This window comes from Haliaeetus leucocephalus, unplaced genomic scaffold (assembly GCF_000737465.1).
Source record: "Haliaeetus leucocephalus isolate CR32 unplaced genomic scaffold, Haliaeetus_leucocephalus-4.0 Scaffold161, whole genome shotgun sequence".
Lineage (NCBI taxonomy): Eukaryota > Metazoa > Chordata > Aves > Accipitriformes > Accipitridae > Haliaeetus > Haliaeetus leucocephalus.
The window spans coordinates 1,972,906-1,996,526 of record NW_010972597.1 but is presented as its reverse complement, the minus strand read 5'-3'; the positions used below and the strand labels follow the sequence as shown (position 1 = coordinate 1,996,526).

At 39.3% G+C, this 23,621-nt stretch overlaps 1 protein-coding gene across 4 annotated transcripts in view; it reads left to right on the top strand.

The window, feature by feature from the left end:
• CHID1 (chitinase domain containing 1) overlaps window positions 1-23,621 on the top strand; it is a 135,135-nt gene that overhangs the window by 2,834 nt on the left and 108,680 nt on the right. For all 4 annotated transcript variants that reach the window (XR_774046.1, XR_774047.1, XM_010562568.1 and 1 more), the window contains exons 4-7: window positions 876-920; window positions 2,261-2,367; window positions 3,849-3,910; window positions 13,210-13,302. Coding sequence is in view for 2 of the 4 variants with exons in the window: in XM_010562568.1 (XP_010560870.1) it covers window positions 876-920; window positions 2,261-2,367; window positions 3,849-3,910; window positions 13,210-13,302 (307 nt within the window). In the remaining 2 variants the exon portion in view is untranslated. The remainder of the gene's footprint in view (window positions 1-875; window positions 921-2,260; window positions 2,368-3,848; window positions 3,911-13,209; window positions 13,303-23,621) is intronic.

The following is a 23,621-nucleotide window of genomic DNA, read 5'->3' as shown; positions in this document are numbered from 1 at the left end:
GAAATACTTTCATCCATTCCTTTTTTGGGGGAGTTTTCTTCAGTGAACTTCTTTCTGTCCCCATGTGCTTCCACGCGTGTACATCATTTATCTGTCTAAAGAATAAGTAGAAAGATGGCTCTTTGACAAGGCTGTCTACAAAGCCCCTCTTAAAAAAAAGAAGGGACAAAGAATCTGTATAGGCAGAAATGGTCTTTGGTGTTTGCACTGTGCAGTTGTTTACCTGCTGTGTTTTTTTTTCCTTTGCAAAAACCTTTGGGTGAATTTTTTGTGGGCGTGGAAGATAAATTTGATCTGAAGAGGATTTTTCCCTTCACTGTCAAGAAACTGGTAGCAAGTTCAGATTTCAGCTAGTATGTTCTTAAATAATAACTAAGTAGCTTATGGTTTTGAATTTGAATGTGGAATCTTATTTGAAACAGCTACAATTCTTACCATGTTGGTGCCTGCTAACAAATTCATTTTAGTGCAGTGACTGCCAAGAGGAGTGGATGGGACACTTGAAAGTACCAACTTTAAAAAAAAAAATAAATTCCTTCCAAGTGATGCTTGGTGTCTACAGAAGTGTTGTTCTGAGTAGGCAGTAAGATAGTTTCTGTGATGAGGCAGAACTGTAAGCAGCAGGGCGGGGTTGGATAGGGACTATTGTAAGATTGTAGTAAATGCTAGTTATGCTGTGGTAGAGCTGAATAGCTTCAAATTCTGTGCATCAGAAGATGTTTCATCTGTGTTGGTTATGAACTAGTAGCCTGTGGCAGGAAGATAGGTATAATGAAACTATGCTACATTATTTGAAGAATGCTTGAAAATATATTGTCAATGTCAACATTGTTTATATTTTAACAGTTGTTCTCTTACTTGATACTGTTTGACAGGCTGGGTGAAAGATGTCAGAAAAGCCTCCAAAAACATCAAAATAGGTGAGCCTCTGTTTTATGTTTGGTTTTTATCTTCTTTAACTGCTAGCAGAGCAAAAGAAGGCTTTGTTCCAGGTGTATGTGGGAGAGAGGGAGGTTACCTTAGCATAGCTGTATGAAGGAAAAAATCTGAGAAGAAAAATAAAAGCAGTTAACTGTAGAAAGTTAACTGATGTGTTGATCCTGTTGGTGCCCTAATGTTTTGCCTTAGCTTCTTGTCTCTGGATAAACCCTGGATCACAGGGCCCTCTCTGGGGGGTACTTTGTACATAACACTACATGCTTACCTGGGGGAGCAGTCTTCAAACTTGTTGCTCAGGGGTTCTGCTTAGTTAAAAAGAAAAAAAAAAAATCCAGATCTGAGTCAGTCAGACTTTCCTGCATGATAGTAGAAAAGTCCTCCTTTGGCTTTTCTCCCGTTGAAGCTGGGAACTCAAGGGATGTGCCACGGTGCATGTTTTTAGGGAAGATGGCAAACATTGCTATAGAGATAGTACTGTGCTAGACTTCTTACATTTGTATGTAGCAAGAAATCTGTGGAACTGTGAAACCCTTCTTGATTCAGAAGGGAGTATGAAACTTGAAATGCATTAGAAAAATTGAATGCTCAGTCAAATATTTTAAATTATTTCAGCTGCCAGATGATAAAGCCTTTGAAATCTCTCTAGACTCTTCTAAAATACTCTTTTACATCCTTGGTACTTAGAAAGGGCTTAGATGTAGCTCTCTATGAGTTGTTGGCTTTTCCAGTGTGCATGATTGGCGACTGTTCCAACAGCAGCTTTTCTGACTCTTGTCTGACTGTTTTTAAAGTTTTGTGTTGTTAGAAAAAGAAATTATGTGAGCTCAAGTTCCCATGTTTTCCAAAATAAAAATTTGTCGTAGGGTCTTGAGATGAGTAGAAGAGTGAAGTAATATAGGGCTATGTACAGAAGAGTAAATTAGAGTTTGAAGTGAACTTTTCTATCTTGTTCTTGTGGTAGAAGAGATGCACAGCTTACAGAAAGATTGCTGTTTCATGTTGGTGTTCTTTTAAGACTCTACTTGGGGCCCAAAGTGATTGTTCAGTTAAGATTGTTCAATCAAGTGAAGGTATCTTTTCATAAAACTTGCATCAGTACAGACCTTTGTAGAACATTCTTGTTCATTTTATGTTTAGTTAGTGTCAATTTATCTGTACTGCTGAAGTTGATCAGAGTAAAAGACCAAATGATCTTAGTTATGGGATATGTTGTTTAGTGGCATCTCTGCTTGTAACTGCTGTATTCTGTTTCTGCAGAAATATTCCAGTGTAGATAATAAATTCTTAATTTTCACTACTGATTGACAACTTTGCTTGATAGTGCCTCGAATTTTGTTTGATGGCTGGACTTATCAGGACTTTGAGAGTGTTTTTGGCAGTGAGGATGAGATAGAGGAGCTTACCAAGAACATGGTTCTCCTAGCCAAGGTAAAAAGACTTTTTGCTAATGCTTATAAAATAGCGTGAGATGATATTTGATTCCTTTTATAATGGGTGTTTTCTCATTTCCAGTAGTTTTATATTCTACAAAATAAAATTCTGCTTAAAACAATAATTAGGCAGGATTCTTAATAGTGTGTCCTGGTGTGTATCCAGTTCCTGTAAATACGAAGTATAGCAACACTTAAGTGCTGTTAACTACAAGTCTAAAGTGAGACTATGTAAGTCTGATCAACATAACCTTGTTAAGTTACCATTGGCAGCTGCATTGGTGACTTGTGCCTGCTATAAATTGTGATTGATAAAACCTGTTCCAAACAGCTGGCAGGCTGAATGTTACTGACACAGTAGTGGATACCTGATAAACTTCTCATGGAGGTTGCCTGGTGAGCAGACTGCTTTCTTTTAAATTTCTGTTAAAAAAATAAATCTATTAAGCAGGGGCTAAACTGGTTAGTAGCATTTTTTGATAGGCAGAAAAAGGGTCATGGGTGCAATGAGTGCTGTTTTCTGTGTTACAGGAGTACATTCAGGCTCAGTGTGCTAGAGCTAATGAGCCACTTCTAATACCAAGAATAACTCACTCAATATCTGTTACTGTACAGTTTTGCTCAGGTCTGATAAAGCAGTTTGCTTAAAATGTTAAGAGGCTGGGGAGAGGAGAAGGGGATTTCCTTTAAGGAATGGTTACTGTTTGCTAAGGTTTTCTGGGCAGCCCCTTAGCTAATGGCTTTAGAGCTATGCATGTGTAGGACTAGACGAGTTGCACCCGAAAGACATTCAACTTTAGCAGTTGATTCATGACAGCCTGCTTAATTACTGTCATAATAAGTCTTCTCACTTGCTACATGATGTAAAGAAATCTTAAAGTGCACTAGAGGAAGATGGATGTAGAGGTAAACTGAATAGTTTCTTAAAATTTATTACTGATACATCAATTTTAGGTCCTCAGCAACAGTTGGCCTCTTAAAGAAAGGGTACTCATGTACAACAGTATCCTTGATCATGCTAAACATAAATTATCACAAGTGAGATTAATTGTGGGAAATGTTTGGAATCATGCCTATGCCAAGTTAGCATTTACATCTTTAGACTCAAGAGTTCACAAGTTTTTTCCGTATATACATGTAAATGTGTGTCAAATGATTTGCTTAACAACCAGCTTTCATTAATGGCTGAATTTTCCCAATCTGATACTGGTTTATCCTGTAAGGGTAGAAGTCATGGATAACTAATAGAGATTTTCAACTTCTGCATGTTTGTTAAATAATTTGTGCTTCTCTGACTTCTTCATGAAATGCTGCATTAAAGGTGAAGCTGGTATAAGAATACAAAGCATGTTCAATCTGTAATAGTACAAGGAAAAACTACAGTAATTGTGTGCTTCGATATTGTATTATCATCTCTGATACAAGCATAATGAATAAGCACGGTGATTGACTATATTGTTGTCAATTCCCTTTATTTAGAATGAAAATTTTGATGGTTTTGTAGTTGAAGTTTGGAGTCAGCTGGGAAATCAAAAGCAAACGTGAGTATAAGTCTCTAGGATGCAATTCTGAAAAATTGGCTCTTTTAAAGCATCTTTTTAATTTGTCCATGTTGATTTGAATTTGTCATAAATAAATACACTTCATTCTAGGACAACTGGAGATTGTTCCACTTATCTTAGAATGAAGTAGAAGAGTCTACTCCACTCTACATGAGCTCAAAGATTACATAATAATCTTCACAGTGGACCTAGCAGACCACATTAGCCTTTCATATTTGAGTTCTGCAAGATGTTACTGTTGTGCAAGGGTAAAGAGGGTACCTCAATTGCATGCTTACTCAGATGTTGGCACTGGCCTTTATTCTAACATTCATTGGTTTGGGTTACTGGGTGAAGCTTGGAAGTGTGGGATGCTTTCAAGACCACCAAATTTGAGTTGATTAGGAAACCTTCCAAACCTTTATATAGATATTTTTTAGACATACTGAAACTAAAACCAAAATCCCCAACCTGAAGCAAATCCAGGGAGAAACTGGCTTCCAGTTCTTGCAAGCACAGTATACTTTAAACTTTGGAGTAGTTTATCTACTTTTTGATAGCTCTGCTATGAAGTTTCAGTGAGTCTGCATTTATTGTAGCTGCTAAAACTAAAGGGCTTATCCATATTAAGCTGTTTCCTGACATACTGTAATCTGTTTTCCTTGAGCAAAAGCCCCTTGGCTGTCTTAACACCTTGGACAGAGTCAAGGTAAGGCAAGCTCCAAACTGCTGCTTTAGAAGGAGAAGGCAGAACGTGTGGTGAAATGATTCAGTGCAGAAATCTGAAGATTTTGTGTTAGTTCCCTCAGGAAATTCAGGCTTCAATTCCCTAAAGCACAGTACTCCTACCAGCTCTCCATTGCCTAAAATATCTGGGAGAAAATAGCTTAAAAGAAAGCTCCCCAGAATGCAGACTTCATTATGGAAGACTTTCACCTTTCAAAAATGTTTACTTCAGGTTATTCTGTTTAGGACAAATGTTACTGACTGCTGGCATATAATAGTTACTTCTGGAACTGAGTGTGCTATTAACAGAGTCCTACCTTTCCCCTATAAAATCAACACTTGGAAACAAAGAATTGAAACTGCAGAATCTTTGTAGCCTTGTCAGGGGCTCCACCAATTGCACTGGAATGAATAATCCTTAAGCTAGATGCTCTTGCTTATAATTATGTAATTTGCCAGGTTGTTCCTAAGAGATGGTCTTTATACTGAGCTCTGAACTTATTGCAATGTCTTAATAAGACAGCCAACAAGGTGATTGAAGCAATTAGTAACTGCCGGCCAGAAGTTGGGTGTAGTGGTGTAATGGTCAGTTTATCTACTGTGCTTACTGTATTTCAGTAAAATTGATACTTTTCCTATTAGTTAAATTACACGAATATAAGACAGACTATTACTGTAATTTTAAGACTCAGTGAAGACCAATTTAAACACACTAGCATCAAAGTGCTGTGTTGCAAATGACACACATGAACAAAGCATATTTTTTATTAGCTCCAGGGTGAGTTTACTTGTGGCATGGTAAAAATGTTACTCTTTGCTAAGAGTAATGCTGGTTCAAAACAGTATTGCTTGTCCCATCTTGTGTGATAAGAACTATTTGTACTAGAGGAGGTACTGCTGTGTAGTTGCTCTAGCCTTCAGTACCTGAGTGTTATTTAGGTGAAGTATAGAAGCACCACTTACATAATCACCGTCTGTCTGTTATTGATAGACAGGAGTCAGAAGTATTTTCCACAACTTCAGAGAAGGAGAGGGTTATTCTCATAGTGTAGAATGGTAACTGCCTCCTTTGCTCCAAGTCAGTAATGTTTGATCATATGTGGACACCTATGAAGAAGGCTTTAGGATTATCCTAACTAAAAATGTGGAAGATGCTGTTTGGCAGAAAAACATGAATAGAAGCAAAAGCTATGAACTGCAGATTTTCCTTCTCTTCAAGACCAGTTTTGATTTAAGTGCTTCATTGTAAACTCATCTGTGGGTTTTTTCCTCCCCTTATTGCCACTCCCCTGTAAATGGTTAGGGTGTTTAAGTTGCAGAATACCTTGTGTTGGGCTTGCCTCCTCAGAGACAAGCATCCTGAATAAGGCTAATCTAGGCAGCAAGCTGAAGCTAGGCTTCTGTGTGGAGTAACAGTTGTTTTGAGAAAGTGGAAGTACATCGTTACATTAAAATTTTGTCTCATGATGCTTGTAAGTTATGGGACCAGTGTCTTCATTTTGAGATTAAGTCAGTTTTTCTATCACTTGCTCTAAAACTGGATGGCTTGGGTATCCAGTGCCCCAGGGGTTTTCCCTATCAAAGTTTTCTGGAGTGAACAGGTGCTTTGAACAGGTCTTAAGGGGTGGAATTAAGTGAACTTAGCACCTTGGCAAGCCTGTATTTTTATTGCACATTGAATGCTGTTACTTTGGGATCTGTTAATTTCCTTTTGAATAGCAGAGCAGAGTTATTCCTGATAAATGGGTAAGCATGGATGGTCTTCTGCTTCACTTGTCCCTGCCAGAAAAGAATTGGAGCAGCCGGTGACCTCTTCAGCCCACAGAGTGGCAGTATTGTAACATGAGTCATACCTGATCTTCCTTGTCAGATTGTGTCTTTCGGAAGTGACAACCACCACCAGTAAAGCATGTTCTTAACCTTGGAAGGGTGGGGGTCAGTTGACAGGTAGGTGTCAACACAGAGATGACCCCTAATCCTTTGGAGATGTGAAGCGTTCATAGAACAGCAATTATGTATGCTCCATATAAAGCATCTGTATTAACTGTTAGGTACGTAGTGTAGGCTTTCCTGATTCAGATCCTTCAAGGTCAAACACCTGAAAGTAGCTTAACCTACTTCTAGGTAAAGGAACAAAAGATCATAATGATGCTCCTAGGAACAGATAGTCTGCCTTTTAAATTGCTTTCAGAGCTGTCTGACAATGCAGAGACCTGCCTAGCTAATACAATTTATTCCTATTATTTAGTGTGAACGTGTTTTAGTTTAAAAAGAAAATAAAAAATCAGTTTGTCTGTTTTTTCTGAAATACGGGGAATCATCTCACATAAGCAGTTAGCAACAGGTTATTGAGACTAAACACAGGTGCATAAAATTATCTGGGGATATGCTGCAGCTTCCAGCTTGCCTTATGAGATGTCACAGTGGTGGTGTGGATCTAAGTAAGAAATACTTCACTTAGAATCATTATGGTATTTATTTTTCAAAACCTAAAGTAATTGGATACCTAGCTATTACATTAATAAATAATAAAATGGCACTCAGTTATTCTAGTGCATCCTTTCGTGTATCTGTGTTGAGGGGAAAGCTGTGGAAATGATTCCTGTTATTTTTTTAATAGTGTTATGGAAAAGTTCCATGATCCCATCCAGTGCACTACCTTAGTGGTGCAGGAGCATTTAATATAGCACACGTTTCTTTATCAGACTTAAAGTGACTAGAGAGTGGGATTTGCTTATGGAACATTTGTGCTTGATACGGTTTTTCAGCTATGAAAAAAGCATCCACTCTGTAAAGAATGTGCAGTGGTACTTTTTAGCAGAGTGCACCAATATTGCTTGAGGCGGGTGAGTCTGCAAAAGAATCTGAAACCCCACAAATTGGTGTCCTAACTCACTAATAAATTGGGTTTTGATTTAAGCACTACTTCATATATCAGAAAGCTGGATTAATTGCAGCTGAAGCTTTCTTTTCAGTAGACCTCAGCTGAGCAAGTATCCCCATGAGATACCTTTTTTCAATAGCTGAACCTGAGTTCTGGTTGGATTAAAGAGGTATGATGACATCTTCGTAACACATGCTCTCCCCATTGTCTGGGTATTGGGGCTTGAAACACTGAATTACCTAAAGACCTTGTGACAGTTAAATTTTGTAAGTATCTCCATATAACAGGGTACCAGTGTTAGCTCTGTGCAAAGCTTCTGTAACCCATAAATCCTGTGACCAGCCTCTTTAAGAACCCGTGCTCTCTGAGCATTTTTAAAATGAAGCAAATTTAGACACTTCTCTGTCAGCCCTTTACATGTTTCTAGAAAATCCTGATTTTTTTTTTGAGTACTCCAACATTAGAAACAAATGAAAATTCTTCCTACAAGGCCTGAGGAGTTACTTAAAAAGAGCCTTCAGTTTCCTGTTTATCCTAGCTGGCATTACAGATGAGGTGAAATGTTGCTAAGAAGTTATGTTGCTGGCATCCACTTAGACGTGAAATTCTGTGGTTTCAGGCTTACCATGTATCTTCTGTTTTACATCTTCTTAAGCAGAACTAACTTTATCTAGGTTTGTTTGTTTTCAAGAGCAAAAAGTTTTCTAACCATTCTGGTTTGGTGTTGGACTTGCTCTTTAATGCTCAACAGACTAAAGTCTTAAATTATATCAATCCTTTTTGCTGCTTTCTTTTGCATATTCATTTAAACTTTGATTTTACCAATAGTATAAATTTCATACAAGAGAATTATGTGCCTAAATATAGCTGCCTGGTTTCATGTTAGATATCATAAGCAGCCTGGTCTCTGGCTGTTCGTGTAGGGTCCTAGATACCTTGAGTGTTACACAGCAATCCTGCATGCATGCTTTGTATACCTTTGGACATATAAAATGGCATTAGGTTCTTATATTTAGATGCCAAAATACCACTGGTTCTATCTGAAGAACCTGAATTGTCTTGATATGTGTGTGTGTACCTAAGTTTTTAGGGGGGTTATACTGACCAGTTCAGGCTCCTGTAGACATCTAATACAGATACTTCGATGTACCCTCTATAGTCCTGGTACCTACTTCTTTCCTGTGATTTCTGGGAATAGAATTATTGATACACAAATCACAGTGAGGTCAAATTTAATGTGGGGTGAAAGACCGCATCTAACTGATGCTGCCTCCTCTCATGCTGACAATCCTTGCACAGTGGAAAAGTATTCAGCTTCCCATCTTTTTTTCTAAAACACAGAAAATTAGTCTCCTAACAAAAATCTACATCAGGCAAGATATCCTATGCAGCTGATACCTCAATACTAATGTGTTTTCCCGCTTCTTATAGTTTAAACCTGCTTCTTAATTAAATAAGCATCTTTTATCTAAAACTTTCTTGACTGATTTTGCAATAAAATATTCCAAGTTATTCATCCTGTGGCATTTAATTTTAGAAATGTGCATGGCAGAAATATTGAGATAACTGAACAAGCAAAGTTTCTCCTGCTTATTTAGTTAACAGCTAGACAGGACGATGTCTCTCTTACTAATCTCATTTGTGTGTTTATTGGTGGTTTTTTTTTCCTCCAGAGACCTGGGTCATGTTGTGAAAAAGGCATAAAGGTACCCACCAGAATCTCACAGCATTACATAAAAATGCACACGTTATTCTGATCAATCTGGCATTAGCTGACAGATGGCACTGCCATCACACAGAATCAATCTGAAAAATGTAATTTTTTTTTTTTTTGGTTTGTTTTTTTTTGGTTTGTTTTTTTTTGTTGTCACCATGTGCTGCAGGCACTTAGCATCATGCAGATGACCTTCAAACATCTTATTAATGTTGGTAGGAGTATAGGAGAAAAAAGCTCTTTGGCAGTTCTATCCTTCATGTTAGTACCTGAAAAATTAATCTATTAATCAAAGATTTGCCATAATTCACTCCAGTTTCTTGGTATTAACTAGGCAATGAAATGGCACAAAAGGGCAATTTCATCTTGAAGTAGACAGCTTTATTCTGTCCCATTTTCTTGACAAGGCATACATTTTAGGGAGTACTGACTACCAGCTTGTGCAAAAAAGTAGCTGAAGCTGGAAAGTTGCAGAGTTCTGAAGGAACACGTAACTGAAGGGAAGGATATAACAGCCTTACGTGTCTTCTTCAAGGCTTTTCAAATTCATCTACAGCCCACTCATGTGCACTGAAGTAAACTACTACAAAGTGTCCCAAACACAATAGAATAGCAATGCTGGAAAATGGGAGTTCTAAAAAAATAAGCTTCCCTTAAACTTTGGGTGATTAAAATTTGGGGGTCTGCATACTTTATAGGGGACAAAATACTTTGAAATCATGAACACTTGGAAAATTGACCTACCAAATGGTAGTAATAGAAGGCCTGAAGTAGGAGGAACAAAGTAGGCCCTAATTAGCTCAAGATAGAGTCTTAAAACTGTCAATGTTGTAGTAGCTACTCTGAAGTTAAATTTGACAATGGTGAAGTCTCTGGTAAATATTTAATGAAGCCTTTTCAGGAAGACTGATTCTGTTCCTACTTTCCTGCACCTCATTATAATGTTTAAAATGTCAGTAGCTTTTCTTTCAAAATTACCAGTGGTAATATGGGAGAATATTGTGTTTAAAACACTGGAAAGCACTGTTGGGACACATTACAGTTTTAATTTATAGCACGATAAATGAGCATTCTGCTGTTGCTGTTTGGGGGAGAGGGGAAGAGTGCACATTTGATTTACATAATCTGCCTTGGCTGACAAATGGAAGTGAGCCTAAATTAAGTCTTTAACCATTAATTCTGTCTGATTTGCTAGAAAGTTTTCAGGGCCCAGAGACCTGGCTTGGCAGATTAGTGAGTAGATGTTAATCTCAGTTTCTTGAGCAAGAATCTAGCTAACCCTTTCTTCCTGACCTCCTCCAAGTTGAAGCTAATTATCTTTTGGCCAGAGCTATACTGCTTGGATTTGGTGGCAGGAGGAGAGAAGTGGCTGTTTTAATGGAGTCTGGTTTTAGTTAGAGTTCTGTCTGCTAGCTACAAAATAAAACCAGCAATCCAAACTGCACTCCTGCCCCTTTATCAGGCCACAAATCCCTGTCCTTTGTTTACAGTTGTAGGTTGTGGTTCTACACTGTATGCCTTTCTCATTTTAAAATGACTGCTTTTGTGCAGTCACTGTTTTTGTGGATGTGTCAATGTTTTTGTGGATACATTCTTAGTTCTGCTGGCTAACCACCTGTGTCTGACGTTGCTGAAGAAGGGGGAAACCTTGAATTTAATATTCACTTGAATTCTTTTTTTCTCTGCATCTAGTTCAAAATAATACTGACTGCTTTTCTTCTTATGCTTCGAACCATTGCTATCTGGGTAGAAAAATTTTAGGAGCTGAGGCAGATACGTGAAGATGCAGAGTGGGAGCCAGGGTGTTAGTCTTGTTTCTAAATGAAAAAGATGTTATCTTGCTCTGCACCTATGTTAGGTTCTTTTGTCCTGTTCTGCCCCTCCTTCTATCCCCTCACCTTTTAAATAATTAATTTTAAAGTCAGCAAATGTTTTGCATGGTGCAGACGTCTCAAAGTTCCTAGAGCTAACAAAGGCAGCCAGGCAGAGAAGAGAGATCCCTGCTGATGAACAGTGTAGAATAATCTCAATGCCAGAGGAATTGATTCTTTGGTCAAATTTATCTTATATGTAGCATCTCTGACATCTAATAAAGTGTGCAGTCATACTGCAGTTTGGGCATAATTATTGAAAAAGGTCACTTAGCCATGAGACACAAATCAGTGGGAAAGATGGCTTAGCTAGTTTTAATACTGATTATAGTTTTTGATAAGATTGTCACGTGGCAGCCGTGATGTGTATGTTGGAGTCAATAAATGTCTGTTTAGTTTAGTGTTGTAATTTTTTAGTGTGTTCCTATGGAAGAGGATTCTTCTTTGCTATAATTGATTTGTCTGAATAGTGACAGTCTTAATGTTGAATGCATATGATAAGGAAATAGGAGGGAAAACTGTTACTTTCCCAGAGCAAGAATGGTAGAAGCACATGCTGCAGACAGACCAAAAGCTGATTCCTGTAATCTCATCTCTCCCCCCGGGAGAGAAATATAGGTGGCACTGTGACAGTTTATTGTCAAGAGCTGTTCAGCACAGCCAGCTCTCAAATCATAAGCACAAAATACTGATGGTATTGGGAAAGTGATAAAATTTGCTTTGTTTGTTTGCCAGGATTTTGAGAGTAATGGCTTTTGTAGCATCCTTAGGAAGTTTTCATCAGGCATCAAACCATATCAGGGAAAAAGAAAATACTTGGTTACCTTTGGGTAGTGCCTACATTGTGCAAGTTAAGCATCATTACTGTGATGGATAACTTTATTGGAAGATCAGTGATTTCAGAAGAATATCTCTAGGATGATACTGCCTCGAAAGGCATGACTACCAAAAGTTGTTTCTGAGACTTCAGGTCTAATCCAGTTTAAGTGGAGCCTACAACTTGGATGATTGCTTATGTGTATCCTACCTTTCCTGCTTTAGTACTTTTAGCCTACTGGAATGGGTTGTGAGGTTGCTTTCTACTTGGTTCAGGTTTAAGCATAGTTCTGAACAGATCTAGAATTCTGTGCTAATACCATCTGTCTGACCGCCTTTGTGGATCCACCCTGCCAGTGGGTAAATATGAAAGTTGACTTTGTTCTGAAAAATGGAATGCCTTAAGGAAGGCACACAGAAGGCCCATATTTATAGTGCAAATTCAAGGTAATATTGGACTCCTCTTACGATAACAATAGCCATTAAATGTTTTTGTTTCTGCAGTCTGTCTCTGAAGGATTTTCTATTAACATCACCCTTCAAATAAGGAAGACTAAAAACAGTTTACATGAGAATTTTGGAGTTTATTTTCCTATTGAAGTGTTTAGAATATGGATATGAAAATCATCTTTTGTGAAAGTCTTTAAATGATACATATGGAAGGTGATACTTCCATCGAATGTTTATTTTGTACCTATACAGTAATATATTGAGAAACAAAAGGATTATTTATACAGAAAAAAACAGCAGCAGAAAAGTTTCTAAATACAGGCCTCAGAAATACAGCTTGAAGATTGCATGTCTTGCTGTGAAATCATCTTTACAAATTCTCAGACCTCATATGTAGTAATACAGTGGCAACTTGAACGTATTCAACAGCTGCTTGTTTCAGAACAGTGTTTGGTTCTTCTATTGATCTAATTCTTTTTACTGAATATGACCTCAAGAGGTGACCTGCTCTGATGAGATATGATGGTTTTACATGCTAACAATGCATAGTTAGATTAAAATAAAACTAGGAAACATTTTAGCCCCAAGGTGATCACCTGTTCCAATAAAACTAAGACTTTCTGCAGCAGTTCAGTGTTCTTAGTCCTGGAAGAGGGTAAACCTGTGATCAGTCTTCCTAATTTTTTTTTCTGCTATGGTCATTCACTACAAACTGTGTTTGGCTATCTTGCCAGCTGCGTCTTTTCAATTATTTCTACTGTTACTTGTTAACTTGCTCTTGCCACTGTATAGCACCAGTTTTACTGTCTTTCCCTCTAACAATATATTTATATTTCAGGGAGTTGATTCACTTGCTCATTCACCTTTCTGAAGCTCTGCATGAAGCACAACTTAAACTCATACTGGTCATCCCTCCTGCTGTTGCAGCAGGGTGAGTATTCCTATTTAGATGGCAGGTTCCAGATGAGAAATACTTTCTTGTCTGATATATAACAAATTCAAAGCTTTGTTTATAGCTATGCAGCTTAAATGGATAAGAAATTGTTTGAGTTTTGTAGTCCTGTCTTCATGCCTGTTGCACTGAATAGTCTTTGCAACTATGTGTTTTCATACATACCTCATAACTTTTGATGTCAAAATAACTTCCAGAGGGACCTGCTATTGTGGTGTTAACCCAAAATGTCTGGTAAGAACTTCCAGGAGAACAAGAGCAGAAACAGTTGTGGAGCTTAATGACTTGTTGACAAGGGGTGAGAAGAGTGTCATAAAGGTAGCATATAAAAGAACTTTGTGAGCCTCTGGGCACAATTTCAGCTATGATAGATAATAGTTGAATTTTCTTAAGTAAAAAAACCAGAGCTACAGGAAGGAATTACATCTATGATATGCCTGTGGGTTTTTAAAATTATTTATTTTGACTTGATAGTCCATATGTACAGAAAATGCATTTAGTAAGAGGATATTTAGAATTGTTAATGGTTCTTTTTATTTGTGTAATGATTTGAATCCGACGGATGTACCAGTTTATATGCTCTTCTGGCTCAACAGCAGTAAGCAGTTCTTATCTTTCAGTGTTTATAGCAGAGAGATAGTTACTTCCTAAGATTGTTTTTGTTGAAAAAACAAAACCCATGTGGAAAATGAGAATGAAATTTCATTATATGTGGAAGGAATTTGAATCCTCTTTAAGTTTTTACATTTTTAGGAAAAGATTCTACATTGTCTTTAAGTGATGTGTAGTAAAACTAAAAAAATCACAGTTTTACTATATCTCTAGCCTTTTTCTGGAAAGAAAATTCCACTCCAGTATTTCGGTATTTCAGGGAGATTACGTCTAGTCCTTCAGGGTTTTGTATGATCAATCAGTGATTACATCCTTGTGAGCGTGAGCAGATAGAACTGAAGACAAGGGTGGAAGGTGATTCAGAATACCAGCAGAGTGATGTGACTTCATTATTGTAATTTCAAATTGAAATGTGGGCTATACCAATGCTATACGGCTTTATTAGCAAGAGTTTTGCCAGTATCCATCTGTCATTTGGTAACATTTGTTCACATTTGGATGCCGTTCCAGGTCAAAAGATACATGGTATGCTTGCATTGTGAGCATAGCTGTCTGTTGTACTACCTTGTGGAAGAGTGTTTATGGTATAAAATAGTGCTACAAGGATCTACAAGGAATACATCATGCCTTCAGAGAACTGTGGTAATAAGGGTTATCTTATCCCCAAAACTACCAGGTTCTGAATCTCTGTATTCTACTCTCCCCTTTCCTTGCTTCTCAAAGGTAATGAGCATCCCTGTTACACTATGGATAGGCCAAATGTTAAAGTTATGTATATGTCATGGGTGATGGCCTTTTACTGTCAGAGTGAGAAGCTCCAAATCCCTATCTAGTGGTTTTTAAGGGGTTTGGTGGGTGCTCTTGTCATATGGAACTGCGGAATAATGAAGCATAACCTGTTGTAGAGGATTACATACACGAAACAGTCTTCATAAAGTAATTGAGTATGTTGGAGTGGGTTCTGCTAACTGCAGAATAGGTGACAGATGGGACACACATGCTAATCCTATGTTGTGCTTATTCCTTATTTCTGAATTTTACCTAATGGAATAGGTATCTTCTGGTTATGCACGTATTTTTGTCTTACTGTGCTTGACTTGCTGATAATGATAACTGGGGAAGACTTGTAATATTTGCATAGTTGGCAATGCAAGATTTTTTTTTTTCCAAGTTTCCTTTTTCCTTCAAGCTGTTTACCAACCTTATGCCTGCACATGAAAATTCAGGATAGTAAGTCAATCTTAAATAGAGAGCCATTATTAGGTATTTTTCAGGTGAGAGTTAGCAGACAGCTAAAGAAAAATATTACACTGTCTCATTTTTCTCACTTTGGGCTATATAACAGTATGGACAGGCTCACAGCCACTACAGTTTATGACAGTTTAACAGCACAGTTTCAGGATGGCGTTGTACAACCTCCTAAATTTCTTGTAGGCTGTCACGATCTTTCAGTGTACATTCATTTTCAAGGTGCGAAAAAGGCTGAGAAAATAGAATGCTTGAGCAGGCTTGTAAATGTCTCTTCTGTGGCTGGACTTTTCTCTGCAATAGTCTCAAGTTTTTTTGAGTTTTGTGGGGAGGTCTGATAGCACGAGGGGGAAACAAAGCATTTCTGCCTATAGATATTCGTGCAGAGCTTAAATGCTGCCTGCTGAAAAGATTCAGGGACCCTATAGTAGGTGGCTAAAAAGCTGTGTATGTTCTGAGATCAGTTAGCATCTGCACTGTAACTGTGATGTTGCCTCTTCTGTAGGTTAGTGATGTAACCTTGTCCAAACCAGTTCCTGAATATAGGACATGTACTTTCTACAACTTTAAGATTTTAAGCCCAAAATAATACTTACCTGTAATTTTGTTCTTCAGTAGCTGCATGGAATCTCATTCCAGTTTATTTTCTGTAAAACTGTGTACTTCAGGATGGTTTTTGTTGCTTTATATTTTCCTCTATTGCACAGTGTAACTGTTTTATATCCTTAAAATGAAGTAGCTAGTTTAATGCAAAAATCCCTTTGCTTCCGTGTGTGGCTGGCCACCAAATTTTGATAGGCAGAGAAGGAGAAGCAGTGTTTTGAAGACTATGGCAAAAGCAAACAAAATAAATTCCATGTAAATTTGTGAAGTAAGACAGTCCTGTAAAATAATATGTGTGCAGAGCCCTTTTCTTTAGGGACTGAAGGGCTCTGACAGCCTACCTGCATTTTGAGGATATTCCTTCCTATCACTCAAGCCCCTCTGTTTCTACCTCAGTTCTGGTGGGTTTTGCATCATGTTTTGTGAGAGACTTTATTTGTAGAACAGTACTAGTTTCTAGTGCATTAAGGGAGTAGATCCAAGTCTCAGGACAACACTGGACATGCTGTTGTTTCTTTTTCTCTAGACATGGTGTGGCTTGTTCCCCTTTCCTCACGCTCTGTATTTTCCATGGTCTTCCGATGTCAGAATACACACGCTGTAATGCTGAGGCAGTTTGGCATGCTGCTACACTCCAAATCTTTTAATGTGCAAAAAGGAATGCACTATATAAATGGGGTCAAGAATTTATTGTTTGTCCACTTAGTGTTTTAATGGTCTGATAGTCCAAATTATCTATACAGAAAAGCCTCATTAACATTACAGCTAGAATTGTTATGCAGAGCCTTCCCACTTTCTGCCCGTTTTCTATGGTGTTATGCTCACCCTTCCACTGTTCCTGTGGGTGCTGAGGTTGACACTCAGTATTCCTTCAGCAGAAAGATGAGTTATCAGCATGGTGAGGTTTTTCTCGGGAGCAGTGTCATTTTCATGCCAGAGGTTTCTTCTTTGTCAGCCTTCGGTTTCACTTGGGGCTATTTCACCTGTTTTCTTACCACAGCCTGCTTCCTCTTCCTTGGCTCTCAGGTGAAGTTTTAAATTTGTGCAAACTCCTCAGGTTGGTCAGACCTTTTCCATACGTGGTATTTCTAGAGCTGGGGGCAGTACCCACTTGACCACCACACAATTATTTGGAAGAAAGTTCAGGCCATAAGACGCAGAGGATTTTCAAAAGGACGAAGCTTTTAATCAGTACTGTTTCTCAGAATGAGGCATCACATGTGTTGCAAGTAATTAGAGCTACAGGGTACGTATGTTGTTCCTTACTGTCACGGATGTCTTTGCATGGCTGTTGAGAGCCACTTTTGTGGCTGGTAATACTTGAGTCTTAGGAAGCCAGCTTTCTCTGTCAAGAGAAGGTTGAGAGTCACTCAGATTTGCTTCAGAATATAAATGCTTAGGAGCTTCTTCTGATGCGTGGATGGCTTTGCTAGTAAAATTTTCTACTATAGGGAGGGTTCCTGGAATGGAACCAATAGCTTTCAGCTATTGCCCTCTGAAATGCTAGCATGGCTCCCAGTAAGCCAAAGTGTTATCTGCCTTGTATTAACTCATTGCACCCCAGAGCAATAACTGCAATACTTTAAAAATACTTCTTTAAAAATAAAGACATGGAAACTAAGTCCTTAAAAATCTATTTGTGGCTCATGAGATAACCTTTGCAACATTCACAGACCACTAATACTCTGATGTCTTGCAGATGTGTCTGGAAAATTGTGGGCTGGTATGCCTTTGCATCACACAGATGTTCAATGGTCATAAATACTTTGAGATTCTTGTGCTTTGGTTAAGTCAAAAATAATGAGAAATTACGATGTCTTCTCTCCTCTCTGTCATTTATTCCAATCTTTCATGCTGCCCTCTTATGATCTACATTTCATCCCAGTTGATAGTTCCATTTTAAAGCAATTTTCTGTTGCTATTAATTGTAGTCTATTACAGATAAAGCAAAGGAGAACACTTCAGAACATTCTTCTAAAATGCTTTGTCAGTCACTTCATCACACAGATGCTTTTAAAAATGCTAATGCATGCTCTGACAGAATTTAAGTAATTGCTGTAAACAGTGTTCACATGTAAGTGCATTTGCTGCTTTTGGTGGTAGGGAGAAAGTGGAGAATAGTACAAACCTTAAGATTCCTGTTCATCGTGATGCCTATTGACATTACCAGATTCAGTCTTGTTGCCAGAAGGACCTTAGTCTTTTTTGTTTATATACAGTCACATGGGGTTCTACAGTCTATTTTTTCTAAATCCTGAAACAAGAGTTGAAGCCACTATAAGCCCTCTGGATTCTTAAACACATTTTGCCTTGACCAGAATTTGCTTTGTTATGGTAGCTGTATCTTTGACTATTTCACAGTCAAACACTACACTGAGGTTTGGACCTTGTGTTGTTATTTCCCCTCCTGCTGACAAGATAGTAGGTTCACAGTTCCAAAACTTTTCTGAACTGGGGTTTAGAAATGCCCTTTTAGAGCTGGGAAGAGCTGTCTATCTAAAGTGCAGGTTTTAACCTGAAATATGTATTAGGCCTGTCCCTAAATGGCCTTATCTGCAGAGGAATAGTGAAGTATTCCTGTTTTCTAGGTGTGGGAAATAACACCTGTGGTTTATATGAAAGAATCCAAAAATCTCATTCCTCTAAACCAATTATTTTGTTTCTTTATGCATTCCTAAAGTTTCTGGAATTTATTCATAAACTTTATTGCTCAGGAGAATGCATTAGTCACATTCTTTTCAATTAATACTGTTATATAAGCCACCTGTCTGTGTCTTCCATGTATGTCTTCCTATTGCATTAACTAGAAAAAACCCTTTAACTTCTTGAGTAAATAGGTAGCTGAAAGTATATGCATAAGTTATGGAAACATCCGAAAATGGTCACAATTTCCATGCATGCTTTAAAGCTTAGAAGTATATTGGATTTAATGATATCAATAAGCAGAATCCTGAAATTTTCTTTCTGCTGTACCTGACTTTTTAGGTAGTAGCTGTATTTAAAAATTTTTGATTTATAGAATAAGAAGGCTTCAGCTGTTATTGTGTATTAAATATCTCATGTCTTGAAACTCACTTTGGGTTTTAACACTTGAAAGTGTGCTTTAATGCGGCTTATATTCTTTATTTGTTGGAATCACTGTAGACTGTTAATCAAAAATACAGCAAAAGGCATGGAAATAAGTACCATCGAGAATCAAATAATATTTTAGAGTTCAGCAGCTGGCAAAAGTCTGATAAAGGAGACATGATCTGTATGTGGAATACCCTAACCAGTTGGGATGCTAGGAGCTGCAACATTGTTCCTTTTGTGTTTTACCCTGATTAAAATTTAGAGAGAGAGTATAGTTAAATGTAAGCAGTTTATTTAGGAATGCGTTAAGATCAAAGCAGTCTGGCAGCAAATGCTATCTGAAAGGAGGCACTTTTGAGAGCTAAAAATACTGGTTTGATTAGGGAAAGAGTCTGGAAAATGCAGCATTGCACATGAGATCAAGTACATGATGCAGGAAGGAAACATAGTGGGTCATCTATAACTTCTCAAATTCAGCTTTTGCGAACAAAAACTAAGTGAGACTTGTCCTCTAACTGAAGCTTGCTTTCATAGCTAAAGGATCTGTGAAGCCTTTGGTTTTTGATTTGCTTGTGAAATGTTCTGGGCTAAAAGAAAACTTCACTTGAAAAAGAATTTTATTTATTTTTTTAAATCCAGACATTTTATATATTCCTTTACAGCATTTTTTTATGTAGCTGTTTACAGCATTGTCCAGGGACAGTTGCACTGGCATAATCAAGGGGTGGGAATGTGTGTGGAGGCTGATCGGGAGGTAGGAATCTCTCTAGCAAGCTTTGCTGTCACAGAGAATGCAAGTAGAGCTACCATGGTGGCAAACACAGATTGAGATAGTTAGTATTTCCATCCACCTGATGTCCAGGAATTGCGTGATTTTCCTGCAAACATGAGTGATTTGCAAGAGAGAGAACAGCAGGAGCCAAAGCTATGCTTTAAAAAGTGTGTGTGTTATACTGTGACTTTCCTTTGGGGTGGGAGACTTGTGGTTGCATATGTCTGAAGAGAGGTGCTAGGACTGCTGCGTTATGTAAATGGTTGCTAGAGCAGATGGTTTGCTGAAGTCTTCCAGCCTGTCTTTCAACAGATTGTCTCAAAATGTTAGTGTTACTACTTTTAACATGCATGGATATGGATGCATGGGTGCATGTATAAACTATATGAGTACCGTTTCTAAAATGGCGATGGGTAGCCAGGCATATTCTGCCCATTGGTGATGGGGGGTAACTCCATTTGTGCTGAGTAATCCTAGGCTTGGTGAAATACCTGGCTTAAATATGTGCACTTCAGTGATTATTGTACTGCAGAAATTATACTGGTGAAAGCTGTGAGGGTGTTTTTATACCGATATCATAAGCCTCTTTCTGAATAGGATAGCTGTGCTGGAGTGAACTACCTTTACACTTAAATATGCTGGTGGGGGGGGGACGGGACACGGGGAAGATGGCAAATGGAACTTGAAATTTGGTTGCACCTGTTCTCTTAAGTCTGTAAATCACAGGGACTGAGTTGGTTATTTTATTTGTTTCTCTATACTTACAAGTTTTATGATACGTTAGGGGTGCTTTTTCAAATGCAAAAAGTGAGGCTTTGGATTTGAATAGTAACTCTTTCCTGTTTGCAACTAAATTGAATTTAATCTGACTAGATTATTACATATTTTGTCCAGGTTCAGCAACCATGTTATCCATGGTGTTTCCCAGTTACTGTGAAGAAAACAATGAATAAAGAAAATTCTTAAGTTTGTTTAGATGAGCTATCATTGGAAAGAGCATCACTAATACTCCTGTTTCCTTCTGTCCTGAGAAAGAGCAAAGGCAGACAAAAAGCTCTCAGGAGCTGGAGATAAGATGTTATCTTCACAGAGATTCTGAATCTAGCCATGGTTGCATAACCATGACCTTTCTGACATTTGTAGTTTATAATGGACATTAGACATATCGTGTAACTGTGTTAAGGATCAGCTTGGTATACACCGAGTCATTAAAAGCGGTTAGTTTGGCTAAAACCAGTGTTAAATAACTCTGTGTTTACAGACAGGTTGTTGGTGGTCACTTGACTTTTATTGTCCCCTGCAGTATAACCCTTTGCACAAAGTAGCAATAAAAAATGGCATCGGCTGTGTCACTTCATAATATAACACTGTGCTCTTTACTTGCATTTTGATGGTTAGGATATGCACCAAGCAATTTGTCCTGTGTGATGGATATCCTTTTAAAACATCTGTCTTTAGGTTACAAGACAGTAGCCGCTCCTTGAATAGCAGGTGATTCTTTATCTCTTGAAGTTGTTTGGAATCTGTAAATGAGAACAGGGAAAATCTCACGTAAACAAACTCAGTTGTCGAGGCGAGCAGCTCTGGTGCTGGCAGGATCCGCAGCAGAGCACTCCAGCGCGGTGCACAGGGGCGTTCCCAAACCGGGGAAGCTCTGGGGAGCTGGGAGACCCACCAAGAGCCCACTGTTCGCGCCACAGCGGCTGGCGGGACCCGGCCAGGGCCAGGAGCAATGGGACAAGTCGTCTCTGTCCCCCACCCCAAGCCCCTAAGGAGTGTTAGCGACCAGGAGTGCGGCTAACAGCGCACAGCGTGGCAGGTTGTGCACCAGTTTGCACAGCAGGGTGGGCAGGAAGGGTGCTCAAGCTCTGCCAGCTCGACCGGGAAGCAATGGTATCCACCCAGCAGAAAGCCATGGCCTCTCCAAGCTCTGCACCCGCCATGACCGACACAGCTTCCCAGACAGTGCTCCGATGGGAACGGGCTGCCACCCAGGTGTCAGGCTGCAGGCTGTGCCCTGCTCTTACACCAGTACCTAGCAGTGAGCACACCAGTGGGAGGTTCACCCAGGTAGAGGAACTCTTCTGCTTAGTGACAGAACACCAGGAGGTGAGTAGGTTGAGGAGTATCATGGAGTCAAGAGAGAGAGATTACTGGAATCACACTCTACCTTCCCTGGGACAGGCCTGTCAGGCAGACAGGGCATGTGACGGGGAGGATTCCCCATCCTCTCTCCACCTGGCTGAACATGGTGACTCAAGGGATAGGGGACAATGGCAGCAAGTACCTGCCTGGTGCAGCAGGCTCGTCTCCTCTGTGACTACCCCACCTTACCAGGTGCCCTTGCATAATAGGTACGAGGGTCTGCAAATAGAACTGAACAATGACAAGGACGATGATTCATCTAGGTTGGAAGAGTCGCCAATGTTAAGTTAGCCTACACTCTGCATCAAAACTGCTTCCATAAAAAAAAATAAGACATGTCACCTTCTTAGGAGATTCTCTCCTGCCAGAACAGATGGCCCAATATGCAGACCGGACCCACTTTTTAAGGAAAGTCTGCAGCCTCCCTGGGGCCTGGGTTAAAAGTGTGATGAGGAAACTTCCTACCTGGGTATGTCCCTCGGATTATTATCCATTATTTATTTTTCATGTAAGCAGCAACAAAGTTGCAACAAGAAGTCTGAGGGCAATCAAGAGGGACTTCAGAGCCTTGGGACGACTGGTTAAGGGATCAGGAGCACAAGTAGTGTTCTCATCTATCCTTCCAGTTGCAGGGAATGATGAGGGAAGAAACAGGAGGGCCCAGCAGATAAATACTTGGCTCCAAACCTGGTGTCACTGGAAGAATTCTGAGGGTTTTGATCATGGGTTGGTCTACATGACACTAGGTCTGCTGGCGACAGACTGGGTACACCTGTGTCAAAGGGGGAAAAGGATCTTTACGCAGGAGTTGGCAGGGCTCATTGAAAGAGCTTTAAACTAGATTTGAAGGAGAAAAGGGATAAAACCAGGCTTGCTAGCGATAAGCCTTGGAGTGGCATGCCAACATTTGAGGGATGGTGTGCTAGCTAGGTCCTTTGGTCTGCCATCTCAGTGGAGGTAGGGGATGGAGATCCACATGACAGCAAAGAAGCAAGGGTTATTGATGTGTTAGAAACCACAGAAGTGCCTGAGAACAGTCACATAGGAATCAGGGTGTCGCCCCCCAAAAAGGTGGCAGGATCAATAGCCCAACCGAAGTGCATTTACACCAATGCCCACAGCATGGACAACAAACAGGAGGAGCTGGAAGCTGTCATGCAGCTGGAAAACTGTGACATAGTTGTAATCACGGAAACATGGAGGGATGAGTCACACAACTGGAGTACTGCAATGGATGGCTATAAACTCTTCAGAAGGGATAAGCAGGAAAGGAGAGGTGGTGGGTTAACCCTGTATGTTAGGGAGTGTTTTGGCTGTCTAGAGCTTGATGATGGTGATGAAAGGGTCGAGTGTTTATGTGTAAGAATCAGGGGGAAGTCCAGCAAGCCAGATATTGTGGTAGGAGTCTGTTATAGACCACCCAGCTAGGATGAAGAGGCAAACAAAATATTCTATAAGCAGCTGGGAGAAGTCTTAAAATTGCTAGCCCTTATTCTCATGGGGGACTTCAACTTACCAGACGTCTGCTGGAAATACAATACAGCAGAGAGGAAACAGTCTAGGAGGTTCCTGGAGTGTGTGGAAGATACCTTCCTGACACAGCTGGTGAGTGAGCCAACTAGGGAAGGCACCCCGCTGCACCTCTTGTTTGTGAACAGAGAAGGACTTGTGGGTGATGTGACAGTTGGAGGCCATCTTGGGCACAGCGATCATGAAATAATAGAGTTTTCGATTCTTGGAGAAGTAAGGAGGGGGCTAGCAGAACTGCCACCTTGGACTTCTGGAGGGCAAACTTTGGCCTGTTTAGGGGCCTCATTGACAGAGGAAGTCCTGAAGAGCAAAGGAG